The following is a 15,229-nucleotide window of genomic DNA, read 5'->3' as shown; positions in this document are numbered from 1 at the left end:
TCCCACCGTCCAGTACGATCCGACAGAGTTGGCCTCCTCAGGGTGCCATCGGCCAGCCAGTGTCAGCTGGTGACCCCCAGGGGGTGAGCCTTCTCTGTGGGAGCGCCTTCCCTCTGGAATGAGCTGCCCCCGGAGCTTCGCATAGTCCCTGACCTCTGGTCCTTCCGACGCGCCCTAAAAAGTTGGCTTTTCCAGCAAGCCGGCCTGGCCTGTTAATTTTAACTTATTTTTTAAATGTATTGTTCTATAAATTCGATCTGTTTTTTTGGGATATACATTTAATTTCTTTTTAACTTTTCGGGATGTGTGTTTTTTAATGTTGTACGCCACCCTGAGTCCTTTGGGAGAAGGGCGGCATATAAATCCAATAAAAACAAAAACAAACAAACAAACAAGATAATTACTCTGATGAGGTGAGGTAGAACTTATATAGTATGTGGAAAAGACAGAGGAACACAAAGAACCATGCTAGAGATCAAATTTTGTCCATGCAAAGGTCTGTTTCCAAATAAAGGACAAACTCAACTCCATGACACACATATTTTGTAGGAATGAAGTGTAGACTACCTCCTCAATGGTATACTCCAGACAACGTTCTGTCTTAACAAAGCAGTTAAAAGTTTATACACAAGGCAACCGAACTGGATATTGCATCCCTCATGGTCAAAACCACTCAACTCATGGGCTAGAGTTGTGTGATATACATATTCTGATTTAATGACAAATTGTACCCTTCGGGTCTGAATGCCCTGGTTCTCTCTATAGGGGACTGGAGGCTAAAACATACGGTGAACAGTTGCAGGAATTGGGCATAGCTAGTCTAGTGAAGAGAAAGACTAAGGGAGACATGATAGCAGTCTTCCAAAATTTGAGTGGCTGCCCTAGAGAGGTATTTTCCAAGGCACCCAATGGCCAGACAAGGAATAATGGATGGAAACTGATCAAGGAGAGATTTAACCTAGAAGTAAGGAGCAATTTTCTGACAGTGAGAACAATCAACCAATGGAACAGTTTGTCTTCAGAAGTTGTGGGAGCTTCATCACTGGAGGCTTTCACAAAGAGATTGGACTGGCATTTGTCAGAAATGGTATAAGGTCTCCTGCTTGGCGGGGTTTGGACTAGGTGACCGAGAAGGTCCCTTTCAACTCTGTTAATCTGTTGATGTATGTCACTACAAAGATTTGAGCTCCAGTAGGCAGCCCCCTGAAGGGGCTGGACAAAATTGGGGTGTGATTGGAGAAGTGTTGTCCTACATACACAGAATCAGAAGGCTGAGGTTTTTGTTGTTGTTTATTGATGAAAACATTTCATTTCGCGAAAGGAACCTACCATATCTTAAGACAATCCTGTCTGAAACTGATGAGCCGTATGAAGTAGCCGAGGAGTCAATCTGGAATATCACTGCATTACTTGAGCGATGGAGGGATATATCTGTTTTAGCTTGAGTCTGCAGGCGGGGAATAGAGATTGCCGCTTCCATGGATGAATCTCTCCCAGCAGCAGAGCTGGTAGAAGCAAATCATAAAAAAGAAATACAGACATTATATATAACTATACATACTGTATGTATGTATGTATGTATGTATGTATGTATGTATGTATGTACTGTATACACACACACACACACATACATCTCTCTCTCTCTCTCTCTCTATTTATCTATCATCTATCTATCTATCTATCTATCTATCTATCTATCTATCTATCTATCTATCATCTATCTATCTATCATCTATCTATATATCTGTTAGAAAAAGTATTCAGACAACACTGCAAATTATCTTCACAAAAGCAAAATTTATAACACCACCATCATACATTTTGTAACTTTTCCAAAATGATCAGAAAAAAATGAAGAAGAAAAGTATTAGCACTGGGATTAGGGATTAGCACTGAGAGCAAAGTTATTTTTCCCTTTTCTATGTGGAATGTAGGTGATAGAATTTTTGCTGCCATAATTTGGGGCGATAGCACACTGATCGATGGTACTGGCATTCTCTTATGAGTCAATTGGAGGAAGCACTGCCTAGTCACACAAGTTAAGGCAACTGTACAACTGACTCCAAATCACTTGAAATTGATTGGAGATTATGTCAAGTGGAATTGGCCATTCTTCTCCCACTATTGTAAGCAGTCAACAGGATCTTTACAGCATGAATTAAGAAATCAAGCCTATTTCAATACTATCAGCCTTGGTATGTCTATAAGAATTAGGGAGGGGATTACCTTAGACTTCCTGTGATGGTAATTTCAGGACTTTTCTTGTTGATTATGTCTAAAATAAAGGCAACTGCTTTCTTTCCTTGATTGGAGGAATCGGTAATCTTAAGGTTGGTGCCAAAATCGATGTTGAAACCAGGGGCCTGGAAGTCACTGGTAAAGATTTTTCTGCCTCGATTGAATGTAAGGATGATTTTGGCTTCACTTTCTTTTACACCTGAAATATGTAATTATAATTGATTATTACAAATGTAGTGGTCCATTAAAATAAATGGTCAATATCAGTGCAGTTCAAAATGTTGTTCAGTTCAAATATTAAATACTTAAAATCTTTGTTTGGAAAGCTTTCCCTCAGTATGTCATTGTTGGTAGATGTTGGATTTGTGTTGACTTCATTAAAATTACTAAAAATTTCCTGCATCCTGACCTTCCAAGACCTGTTGGCAGGAACCTAGTGATTTTGTACTAGTTTTAGTCAGAGAAGAGATTTACTATTAAGCAAATCACTGAAAGATTTTTCCACTACTGTACAACAAATTGCACAGTTTCTTACCTTTGGCTTGAGCAATGAATTTTAAAGTGTCCACCAAGTCTTTGCCCTCTTTGTTTAGTTCATAATTAGCACTTGCAATGTACTCCTTTACTTTTCCTGTTGGTTGTAGTTCAATTTCAAACCTAAATAAAGTGACAAGACAATATCTCATTGTGAATTTTGAATCATTAAATGGATTTTTTTTTTTAGTTTTTAGGTTTTTTTTAGTTTTGTTTTTAGCTCTTCTCCTAACTGCTAAAAATACTTTACACCTCTTGGGTGTTTTGTAACACTTAACCTTTTCTTTTGGGACTCCTACAGATGTTCAGATACTGTGTGCTGCTTCTCCTGCATGTGTAATTTGGGAATTGGATGCGACTGCTGTATCTCACCTATCATAAATATGTATTTACTCATATAACTCACCATTCTAAATGTTTTCCTTTACCAAGTTATGTCATTTTTTATCATTTTGGGGGAGAATATGGATGAAATAAAGATCACTTTGTTTGAAGTTCAAAAAAATAAATAAAAAATAAATTAAATGGAATAACAGCCAAGATAGAAAAGAATTACCACTGCAAATCCCTCATGGCCCATGGGTTGGGAACTTCTGATCTAATAGACATCATGTGAAAGCTGTTATGACTTTAAAAATTTAACAATATTAAGTTCACCTTGGTCTATCAATAATTAGGATATGAGGTATATTCCTATTTCCCTCCTCACCTACTCCTTTTCTGCATTGCATTTTAGTTGCCATTCTAATGATATACTCTCAACTTCACATGCATATGGTTTTGCATGTGGAACGTATATACGGAATAATTAAAGGCAAAGTTCTACAGTGCTGACACTTCTGGGATAAGGAAATACAGCTTCAATTGCTATTAGTTATCCATAAAAGTTATCACATTAAAACTGCTCTAAAGATGTCTGCAGTAAAGGGTGACACAATAAAATATAAAGATACAGAATACAATATAAAATATTTGGAATCAGGATAGTTTGTCCTGAGGTTATACCATGGAAATGTAAAAAAAAAAATTATGATGGCCAAATAATCTCAACATCTCAAAGAATTCATTACAAATAGATTCCTGGCTTTCAGGATGGTGAAGAGGGGCTTAGTTTTTGGAGCCAATAAAGCAAGTGCAACAAAGGTAGAACATCTCACAAAGAACCATTTCCCTTTAATACCAGGAGGAGAACAAAGTAAACAAAACAGACCATCATCTGAATGTATGCAGGAGTGGGATTCAGCTGGTTCTCACCGGTTTGAGCGAACTGGATGTTAATTTTATATCCAGTTCACTAAAGCCATAGTTGGAAGGACCTGCTGGCCCCGCCCATCCCTCCCGGGAGTCTCCACGCGGCCCGTTCATCATGACAGGTAAGTGCAGGGTCTGCACGGAGGCTCTGGGAGGGTGAAAAACAGGCCTCCTGGAAGTCCAGAAACAAGCCCATTTCCGGCCTCTGGAGGGCCACTGGAGCCCAGAGGAGGCTGTTTTCACCCTCCTGGAGACTTGAGGAAAACCTCCGGAGCTTGGGGAGGGTGAAAACGCCCCACCCCGCCATGGTGCAGGAGGCTGAGTAGGCCACACCCACCATGGCCAGAGAACCGGTTGCTGAGATTTTTCAATCCTACCCCTGAGTGTTTTCATGTTTTATACAGTCCCATGAGCTTTCTATCTTTGGTGAAGGGTTTGCATTTGGCCTGAAATATCAAAGAATGGAAGAGGAGTTGATGATTCATTCAGAGAAAGACCAATGGGCTATCTTACCGAGTTTCTCCCGTCAGTGGATAATAAGGTGCTGCATTTGTAGAGCTAGCATTGGAATATTCTATTCTGGTACAGAATTTAAGGCCGGTGAAGAAAGGAGAGCAAGAGTTTCGTGACACTCTATTCTCAATCAGTGGAGGGATCACTTCTGTTCGGGTTGGGGTGACTAAATGCAAGACGTTGCTGTAAAAGGAAAAAGGAAATCAATGGTCTTTTCTCTTTCTACTGATTCAACCAATTAGCAATTAAAATGAAGAATAGATGGTCATCAATTAAAATATTTCGTGCAAATCTTTAATCTTGCTCTCGGAAAGTTAATTCACATTCCGATATTGTCTTTGAGTCTGGTTTGCTGTATGTCTTTCTAGGGAGGACTGAAAACAAAAACTCTAAACTGACAGACCCAGCCCAAGGTATTCAGGCCGCTTAAAAATATTATTTGCAAGATAGAAGCGGCAACTTTAGAGCAATTTGCAGATTAAGTTCATTTCAGAATGTAGAGAAAGACAATGACTAGATTGGCATATCATAATTGCACCCAGGAACTACTTTTTGTAACAGAAGACTAAAAAAAAAAATATTGGACAACATCTCTGTACCAAACCTGTACTCCACATTAATGTTTTATGCAGGAATAAAAATCAGCAACCAAAAAGGAAAAGTTGTTTACCAGACTTGAAATTTTGGGCTTAGACAATTTAGAATTTACTACGCCGCCTTCGGTATGACCTAAGCGTAGTACATAAAATTATCTGCTACAACCTGTCAATGACTACTTCAGCTTCAACAACAACAATACACGAGCTCACAATAGATACAAACTTAAGGTAAACCGCTCCAAACTCGATTGCAGAAAGTATGACTCCAGCAGCAGAGTGGTCAATGCCTGGAATGCACTACCTGACTCTTTGGTTTCTTCCCCAAACCCCCAACACTTTAACCTTAGACTGTCTGCTGTTGACCTCCCCCTATTCCTAAGAGGTCTGTAAGGGGCATGCATAAGCGCACCAGCGTGCCTACAGTCCCTGTCCTAATATTCCTTTTCATTCGTATCCATTTCATGTATTCAAAATCATGTTTATACTTATATATGTTATCTAATACATGCTTGATGTAATAAATAAATAAAAACTGTTACGATACCTCATGCTGAAAAGCTTGATTGGGGCCTTTGGTGCAGGAAAGGTGAATTTAAGGTGTCCAGCTTTCAATGCAACGTTAGTTTCGATTCCAGATTCATGGTATATATTGGTGTTCATCTGTATACCGTTTCTAGCAAACTCGGGGATATTCACTCCTAAATGAGTTATGAACTCAACTGCCATTGATGGTTTAAGAATCAAATCTGCATGGATCTAGAAGATGCATATAAGATAGAAATATTTCTTTAATCTTTCCCAAATATTTGTCATGCTGTTGCAAACCAGAATTAGTTTCTGATAGTTTACTTACTGATAGAAATCCTCCCCAGGATGACAGAAAATATATTTCAGATCTTGAAGTGGATTTACTAAATATTGGTATCTACATTTCTCCAAAAGTCTGATTTACATACATGAAAACCATTTAAACTTGGGATAAGCACATTTCAAAGTCAGTGCTGTTTTCAGCACTTTATTTATCATACAATGAAGTATTTATTTACTTCATTTCTATAAACGCCTTTTCTTAAAAAAAAAACAACCCAAGATCAGCTATGATTAAAATCCAAGCATAAAGATGGGCCTTTAAGATTCTCTCGTAGGCTTCTATAGAAAATAGATCACTAATAAAGTGTGTTTTCTGCAATCTAGGAATAACTGAGAAGACCAGGTTTCATATCACCACCAGATGAAGTGATGATATCCAAAGATGAAACTTACCTGATAATTTTGGTAAATTATGAGGCTCATACAAGAAAAATATTTTCTGAAATAACCTGGGCCTAAGCTATATATTTATGAATTTGAATAGGGGCTTCCCCCCACTAGAAGTGCTTCTCTGAATATGGAATTCCTAGATGGACTCCACAGAAAAATGTACTTAAACTCACCTAAAGAACAAGAAGTATGTAACTTCCTACATGACCATCATAATTCTGCTTTCCACGATGAACTTGGAACTTGGAAATGGACCTAGAAATTTTGGGCCCAATTTCTTACTAAGCATTCTTAATCTTATGTATTTGGTAGATACAAAAACTTTGTCCCCCACATGAAAGGGGTTGGAGCGAGCGGTGTTTATCGCTTGCATGGGGTGCCCAAGAGGATCATTTCAGACCATGGAGCTCAGTTCACCGCCAAGTTCTGGAGAGAATTCCTGAAATCCATTGGGTCCACACAAGGACTCAGCTGAGTGTTACTTCCAGTATAGGATAAATATAGGCAGGCCCAGGAGTGGGATTCTACCAGTTCGGACAGATTCGAGTGAACAGATAGCTCTGACGATCATCTGGCGACGAACTGTTCGCTCTGACGATCAGCTGGGCCCGCCCACCCTGCCTTGCATTTTACTGACCTACATCCTCTCAGCTGGGTTGCGTGGCAGAGCGGATTGTCTCACCTCAGCTGTTTTCCTCTCCAGCAGTAATGCGGATGGTCAGTTTTCTCCAAACTGTGCACATGCATGTAGTGCACTATCATCAAACCAGTTGTTAAACCGGTAGGGTCCCTATTGATTTTAGGTAGATCTATACCCCCTATAACCATATGGGGAGCATTGCAAAATGTAATGAGAGCCCAGCTCCCCCCTGAAATTGTGGGTCTTGTTTGCACTACTATAGTTCACCATTTCATCTATTGCATTGTAGGTTATTGAAGAAACTTCGAAATTAGCGTGAAAATAAAACTCACATTCCTCTGTGAAATTTTCATTCCAACTTTTGCTCCAGGGGTGGCAATTCCCGAGAAAGCTACTTGTAGCTGCAGTCCTGCACTTGTGGGCAGCTCAAATTCATTGTCCATGAAGATGTAGTGAATAAAGAGATCATTCTCAGCCCCCTGGGAAATGGCCTGGGCAATCTGCAGGCAAACACACAGAAAAACAAATGTGTCAACCTTTGCATCCTCCTTAGGGAGTTTTTCTAGCTTCCCCTTTTGAAAACTGAATAAAGATTCAAAGAAAATTCTGTTAGTTAGTTATATTAAGCCTTGTTCAAACATATCTCAGGAGTGTAACATGTGTCCAAATAAAAGCAAATAGGTATTATTAGAAGACGTTTGCTTCCCTCTGCTGGTTTTCCTTTAAAAAATGTTGTAGGTTAATATTGGGTGGGATTTGTTGACTGGGGGTAGGGAGAACATGCATCGGTTCTGTATTAAACAAGAAGCGTAACATAGAAGTAGGGAGCCTGAATAAAGTGAAGGTCCCTATGACCTTGCGACTGCTAAAGACTTTACGGACACTATCCCTTGCAGAGTAACTACTTCCCGATATGAAAGCTTTGTGTAAATATGTCCCACAAAAAAAAAAATGATGATAGTGGTTTCACCTCAGTTGGGATAGATATATTACACCAATGAAAACCATACAGAAGAAATGTACAGAGTATGTTAAAAAAAATCCCACCCTTGTTGCTAGACTTTTACAATCTGGATTGTATGATGAAAGCCAGGAAGAATATGAAATTGGTCAAAATGAATGTATGTGTTGTGTGTGTGCGCACGCTAATCTGTATTAGGGCTCCAATGGAAGGATCAAGGGACATTAATCTTTTGTTCCTATTATGATTCCAATCCAGATCGCTTTCCATCTGCCCTCAATTTGCACTGGAATTAAAATTATCATTTGGGTTTCAATAAAAATTTCCTGTTCAGTTCACATAGTCCTCAATAGAAAGCAAAAAGCCTGAAATCCCTTCTCATGTCAGAGTTCGGTATACAAATCAGATTCCCAGATCTGTTTTTCACTTTTTAAAAAAAATACATCCCACAAATTGGAACAGTATAAGTGGCATCTCATCTAGTCATCAAGGTTGACTCAGCCTTCCATCCTTCCGAGGTGGGTAAAATAAGGACCCAAACTGTAGGGGGCAATATGCTTAGAGAGGGCTGGAAAGCACTCTGAAGTGGTATATAAGTCTAAGTGCTATTGCTAATGCTAGTCTGGTTGTCAGGTTTCAACACAGTGAAAGACTACTATTTAAAAAAAACAAAAGCTACATTGCTTGCTCATCATGAGCAATCAACTTTCCACGAAGGAAATCTTTTATTTTTAATAGGCTTGCATACTTCCTCCTCTTATCCAGCTTCCATGGAATCATAAGAGGCATAATAAAATTAAAATAAAGAAATAATTCCAGAATAAAAGCTGCTTTTATTTTTGGGGGCCTCTTAGTAATTTTGTATGCAACTCCAAAGGACTTCACATTGAAGGGTTAAGTGGACATCGAAGATGCAAATTTAACTGGTTGGTGGTTAATTAGACTGATTAATAAATAGAAAATAAAAAAGGAGCATAGAATATACTGTTAAGTGTTTGAAGACTTACTTTCTGAGGTATACTCTGCAAGGTTTTAAAGCTTTTCAGAATCACATTTCCCAACAAGTTAATATCACTAAGTTTCAAGTAGCCCAATTCTTCTTGGAAGATTCTGAAGTAGGCTTTGACATCTGGTGTTTGCTGCTTGCTGGAGAGTTCTTTAAGCATTTTCTCAAAATTAAGCATGATTCCTTTCATAATATCCTAAGAAAAACAAGAAGAAGGGGAAAACCCACTATGGAATTTCTGATCTCATTTGAAGAAAGAATTTAAACCAGCTTTGATGACATAACCACATTTTCAATCAATTTTGCTTAATCTACATGTAGAAAAAGCTTCAGGCTTCAACTATTAATCTGCAGGATTTCTCAAAGTTTTATTTTAAAAATACTTTGAAATAAATACAGCTTGTAAAATTTGCTGGCAAATCTCTGGTGTAAAAGGGCAAAAGAATATGGGGACAGATCAAAAACTGAACACTTTAGTTTTTTTTTTTTAAGGAACCTCAGCTGCTAGGATAAATCTTATCAACTCAAGTTCTGCTTTATGCCTGACCTTTTGATTTGACAACACATAGGAAAAGGAATATTAGAATCAGAAAATTGTCCATATTATTAAAATACTCATTTGCTTAGACATTCAATGAATCACCTTACAGCAGGACAATTCCAAATGATGCCCAATGGCCTTTAGTGCTATTTCAGTGTTGCAGAAAAACTGCAAACTCCTTTGGAAATACAAACTCAGCATTAAATAAGCCGAATTATATATGAAGCCATACCTAATCTTTTTTTATTAAAAAAAGTTATACAGCCTTCTGTATTGGCATCAATGGTGGGTTGTAGGCGGTACACCCCGGTACTGGCGTACCGGTGCCTGCCAGGAGCACCGGATACTGTTCTGGTACGGTGCTCCGGAGGCCCACCAGCCCTCCTTACCTGTATTTGAGCTCTTTGGCGCTTCTGTGCAAGCGCATGGAGCATACAGCCCCTGTGCAATGCTACGCCGAGCAGCTGGAGCATTGCTGAGGCGTCGCTGTGCGCATTCATGTGGTGAATGCTGGGCCCCATTGCACTGTACCGCTTGCAACGGGATCCGGAACCAACTACTGATTGGCATACATGTTTAGCCTTTGTAGTTCTCAATTCTACATTGCCTTCCTATCGGTTTTAACCTCTGTAATAGTGTAATAACAGTTGTACTAACCATTGTAATAATATTAATTGTTCATATCACCATTGTATTTACATTGTGGTCAATACTTTAAGTTTGATAGTAATTAGTAACTTTGGTTAATTTTTATTCAGTACTAGTTTAGAAAAAACAAAAAAGCCTTATCTAATCCTAAATTTAACTACTTAAAGATAATACTGAGAAACCTGCACTAAATGCGATAGCATTTGAACCTAATAGTAGTTCAGTTATTTCAGCATTCTACTAAGCTTGACCAAATACTCTACAGAGGTTCTAATTTATTTGTAAAACTTAACAGTACAAAAACACCAAGAAAACACATACCTGATTCTGTGTTGCATCCTTGGAATATCCAAAATAATCAAAAAGGGCTTGAGAAACCTGTTCTGGTACTTTTCCATCAATCCAGTACAAAGCTTTGGTAGCAGCATCAGGGAAAAATCCTCCTGGCCCAAACATTGCTTCAACAGTAGGCTCTAAGTTTTTCCCATCCAGACCAATCTGATTAAATGAAAACGGAAGTCATTTCACTAGGAAAGCCTGGGTCAACTTGTCTAAACATTCAGTAGCAATTCTGTAGGTATTTCTTGGCCAAAATAACAGTTTAGAAAATCTTGTGGAAGATAGATTGTTCTTTCCATAGGGAAATACAAATTTTAGAGCTTTAATAGTCCCAAATTAAATGCAGTCCAGGACAGGATTTTCTTTTATTTCTTGTTCAGGAAAGACATGTTGTCAAGTTGCTACAACAACACAAATCTTTTGGCTAGCTTGGAATACTTTACTTGTTAGATTTTTTAAATTGTTACTTTCTTTTGGTTTGTTTTATTTACCTTATTTATAAATCTTCATTGACTTCCTGTGTTTAAGATTAAGGTGTTTCAAACAAATGAATTATGCATTTGGGGAAGACGAGGTTAACTGTATTACTGTAGATTTGTGAGTGACGGTAACTAAAATTCTAAGCGTCTTGATTGCAAAGTGATTTAATTCCAAATGTTTAATTATTGGCTTGCAATGTAAATAAAGAGAACGAATTCAACTTTTTTGGAATTTCAAATACAAAATTAATGGCTCCCTGGTGTTGTGTTTGGTCATCACTGCATACACACTTTGTCCTTTGATATCAAGATATTAACACGATCATAATAGCTGCAGATTTAGCAATTTTATTCCTTAAAGCCGAGGTGGCGTAGTGGTTAGAGTGCAGTACTGCAGGCTACTTCAGCTTACTGCTAGCTGCAGTTTGGCAGTTCAAATTGCATGTCTGTTGGACATGCAATTTTATTTAGGATTGACTTTTAAAACTACATTCTGTTTTGAGTTCCAGCACAGCATTTAAATAAAATGGTAAATAACGCAATACTTTGATAACAATATTAGTAAGGGGTAGGAAAAAATAAATAAACAGGAAGAAAGAAGAAGAAAGCATTTAAAAGCTGTTGTACCTCAAATATATCCAGAGGTTTCAGTCCAAATAATTCTAATGTTGTCTTCAGCATGGCTTCCTTAGCTATATAGCTGCTTGGGTCGAACAGCAGATTTCCTTCCAATTTTGCTGTGAAAGGATCCTCAGACCACGGGACAGTCACCATTTTGGAAACTTGATAATTCCGTGAAAATCTTTTGAAGTCTTTAACTGTTGGCATCTGGTTTCCTTTAAGTGCCTCCTGAATTTTGATTCTGAGCCTGATTACAGAATGTCCAAATAAGCAAAAGAAAGTTAAAAAAATATATCCTAACAATGCTGAGGTAGTTTTCAGTAATGTAAATTTACAGTATCATTCTAGGGATCTCTTTAGCAACTGGATTGCTGGTGCATTAGCTTTGCTGACAGGAGGAGACAAAAAAGGGGATCTGAAGGGGAAACCTTACAACTAAATTCTGAATTACTACTTAATTGCAGCCCTATCAATTAAACATTGGTCAACAATTCTAAAATAACTTTCTAAATAAAATCATGAGCTTTAAGAGTTCCCAGAGAACAAAATATTTCATTTGACATTAAAACACATTTTTTCCCTAAAAGTCCTTGTTACTTTCAACTAGGACAGGTTTTTTTTTTTAAAGAAAGATATTACAGTAGATAAGTGAATATAGGAGAAGGCAATTTTGCCTCACAGTTCAGATTAATAGCCTACTTCCAAAAGGGAGCAATTTTGCTTAAGTCTTTCCTTCTGCCTTCATCATCTTTCAAGAAAAAGTTCCAAGAGTATCAAGATTGCACAGAGAATTTTGGAAAATCTTTTCATTTAGGGGCAGGTCCATTTTTGATTTGTTCAGCTCTCTTTGATACATGCCTCAATATCTCAAAAACACCTCAAAGAGGTGTTCTTTAGCCCCTATACAAAGGCACTGAGGTTAATCCATTTAATTTTGGCCTCACAGAATATCCACCTATGGAATCAGGCTTTGAATTACAGAACAGAACAATACAGAACAGAACAGAAAACAGAACAGAATAGAATAGAATTCTTCATTGGCCAAGTGTGATTGGACACACAAGGAATTGTGTCCAGTGCATAAGCTCTCAGCGTACATACAAACAACATAAATCATAAGATACAAACAACAATTGATAAAACATAATATACCATTAGGAGAAGGTAATAGGAAATATGAGAGGTGAGAAATATGAGAAGATGAAAAGATGACAAGAATAATAGCAATACAGCCTACTACATGGGTCTTTAGGCATAAGACAGTGCTGTGCATGGGGGAAGAAACTATCTTTGGGTCTAGTTGTTTTGGAATACGACTGGAGAAGTTGAAACAGTTTATGAAATTTATGAAGTTATTCATTAAGATTAAAGCATAACCTCAACTAAACATAAAGTATGAAATAATTTCAGCAGATTTGAAAATGACTTACGGCTCATTGTAAAAATCAGTAGTATCTAAGACATTGGCAATGTGGGAAGCTATGAAATTTTTCACTTGTTCATTCTTGTCCCTCAAAGCAATTTTAATGATTCTGGAAAAATCATTGGAAGGGTATTTCATCAGTAGGAGATAAGCCGCTAAACGTTTATCAGCTGGGGAAGAGGCCTCCTGGAAGACTCTAATTAGCATTCCACGATCCTAAAAGAAAAGAAAAAAATGTAGTATTTTCTTAAGCAGCTGTGATTAGTTTAAGTGATATGCTAGATTTGCTATGCTATGCTGGTTTAATTGCTGATTTAAGATTTAGTGCTTCACATTTAGAACTCACCAGAGCTGTGGTGGGGTAATGGGTTGGAATGTGGTATTGCAGGCTAACTGCCCACAGCCAGGAGTTCGATCCTGACCAACTAATGGTTGACTCACCCTTCTATCCTTCCTAGGTCAGTAACATGAGAACCCAGATTGTTGGGGCCAATATGTTGATTCTGTAAACCACAGAGTTCTATACAGCACTATGGAGTGGAATATAAGTCTAGGTGCTATTGCTATTGCTAATCTAATTCTCCAAATGTCTATTACACAAACAAAGGAATCATAAGCTACATTCTTATGGAAAATGTTCAAAATGTTTGAAGTCCATTTTTGATATCAATATGATTAATAGAATCATATGACTTCACTTTTAATCAAAACAATACCTTGAAGCTAATTTAACCAATGTATGTGAAATTTGTTGTATCTTTAGAGATGAGATTTATTCGATACCCATAAAAAAACCCATAATATTTGAAAAAGCATATTAAGTTACAGAACAGTCTGCTTTACCTCATCATTTAGATCCATTTTTCTCAGTGCCTGAATAGCTGCTTTCTGGATGTCAAGGGATGCAACATTACTTCGAATGCATAGTTTTAGGGACTGTTTCACATTGGGATTGACATTTTGCAAAACGTTTCCCATATTGCCAATGGCCTGTGTAGCACAACAGAAAATACAAGTTTAGTTTTTTTCCCCTCCCCACCAAGTAATATTAATCTGCAATGTTAAAAGTTGGTATTTTTACAAACAATTACCCTCAAGGTCAGGAAGGTGAGGTCTTCATTTCCTGAACATTCATTGCCGAGCAAAGATGTTACAAAGTTTGCAACATCTGTTAATTCTGGTGTAATTATTTTTTTCTGAGAGTAGAATCTGGAAGATAGGAAGAAAATTGGAAAGATCTTTCAAAATTTGCAAGATAACTTAATACGTGAAATTCGTAAACCTGCAAATTCCGCTCCTGGCTGGCCCCTCCTCTCCCACCTGCCCCCCCACCCACCCTGCCCCTCCCCTCCCAGGAGTCTCCACATGGCCCATTTGGGATACCAGGTAAGTATAGGGGCTGTGCGGAGGCTCGGGGAGGGTGAAAAACGGGACTCCTGGAAGTTTTGTAAGTCCAGAAACGGGCTCATTTCCGGCCTTTGGAGGCCTCCGGAGCCTGAGGGAGGCCGTTTTCTCCCTCCTGGAGGCTTGAGGAAAGCCTCTGGAGCCAAGGGAGGGTGAAAATGTCCCCCACCATAGTGCAGGAGGCCGACTTGGCCACGCCCACCATAGCCACGCCCACCCAGCAACCAGGCAGAGATCCCGTTGCTAAAAATTTTGAAGCCCACCTCTGGTTAGTATCTTTTAAAGGATGTGCGTTGGGAGGGGGAGAGAATGTATATTTTTCCATCAATGTGTCAAGTTAGGCATTTTATAGAATGGGTAAGAAATCTAAAAAATGCCAAAAGTGTTTTATGTCAAAGTATAAAAAACACTTAATGGTTCACATATTTCCTGGGCATTTTATGCAATGCGAAAAGGCAAACTGTCAAAAGTATAAAATACTCCAGGTAAAATGCAATTCTAGCCTTCCTTGTTGGCAATATTGGTCTTTTTTCTCCTGTTTTTTTCTCAGTAAGAACGCTCTGTATTTTGCATTTTTTCTTTCTCTTTCATATACAACTTTTCAATAAAGGGTTAGGGTTATTATAAACAATGCCTAGGACAAGTCAATTGCATATTAAGATAACCAAGACATTTCATGCTTTGTCTAAAAACATCACACGTTCTATAGATTTCCTAGGCAATCTATACAAGGCCAGTTTTACACACATTGCTGGTAACATATATAATGTAA

The 15,229-nt window shown here is 38.1% G+C and overlaps 1 protein-coding gene across 1 annotated transcript in view; it reads right to left on the bottom strand.

Annotated features, from left to right (window-relative positions):
- Nucleotides 1-15,229, bottom strand: part of APOB (apolipoprotein B) — a 51,459-nt gene that overhangs the window by 18,805 nt on the left and 17,425 nt on the right. Inside the window, exons 10-21 of the mRNA XM_081943147.1 lie at nucleotides 14,145-14,262; nucleotides 13,897-14,043; nucleotides 13,061-13,269; nucleotides 11,637-11,877; nucleotides 10,513-10,689; nucleotides 9,004-9,198; nucleotides 7,368-7,535; nucleotides 5,680-5,891; nucleotides 4,537-4,719; nucleotides 2,774-2,895; nucleotides 2,227-2,437; nucleotides 1,330-1,505 (exon numbers count right to left, since the gene is read on the bottom strand). Coding sequence (XP_081799273.1) covers nucleotides 1,330-1,505; nucleotides 2,227-2,437; nucleotides 2,774-2,895; nucleotides 4,537-4,719; nucleotides 5,680-5,891; nucleotides 7,368-7,535; nucleotides 9,004-9,198; nucleotides 10,513-10,689; nucleotides 11,637-11,877; nucleotides 13,061-13,269; nucleotides 13,897-14,043; nucleotides 14,145-14,262 — 2,159 coding nt within the window. The remainder of the gene's footprint in view (nucleotides 1-1,329; nucleotides 1,506-2,226; nucleotides 2,438-2,773; nucleotides 2,896-4,536; nucleotides 4,720-5,679; nucleotides 5,892-7,367; nucleotides 7,536-9,003; nucleotides 9,199-10,512; nucleotides 10,690-11,636; nucleotides 11,878-13,060; nucleotides 13,270-13,896; nucleotides 14,044-14,144; nucleotides 14,263-15,229) is intronic.

This window comes from Natrix helvetica (assembly GCF_964273705.1).
Source record: "Natrix helvetica genome assembly, chromosome: 2".
Classification (NCBI taxonomy): Eukaryota; Metazoa; Chordata; class Lepidosauria; order Squamata; family Natricidae; genus Natrix; species Natrix helvetica.
Note: the sequence above shows the minus strand (reverse complement) of the source record. Positions and strands in the feature narration are given on the sequence as shown.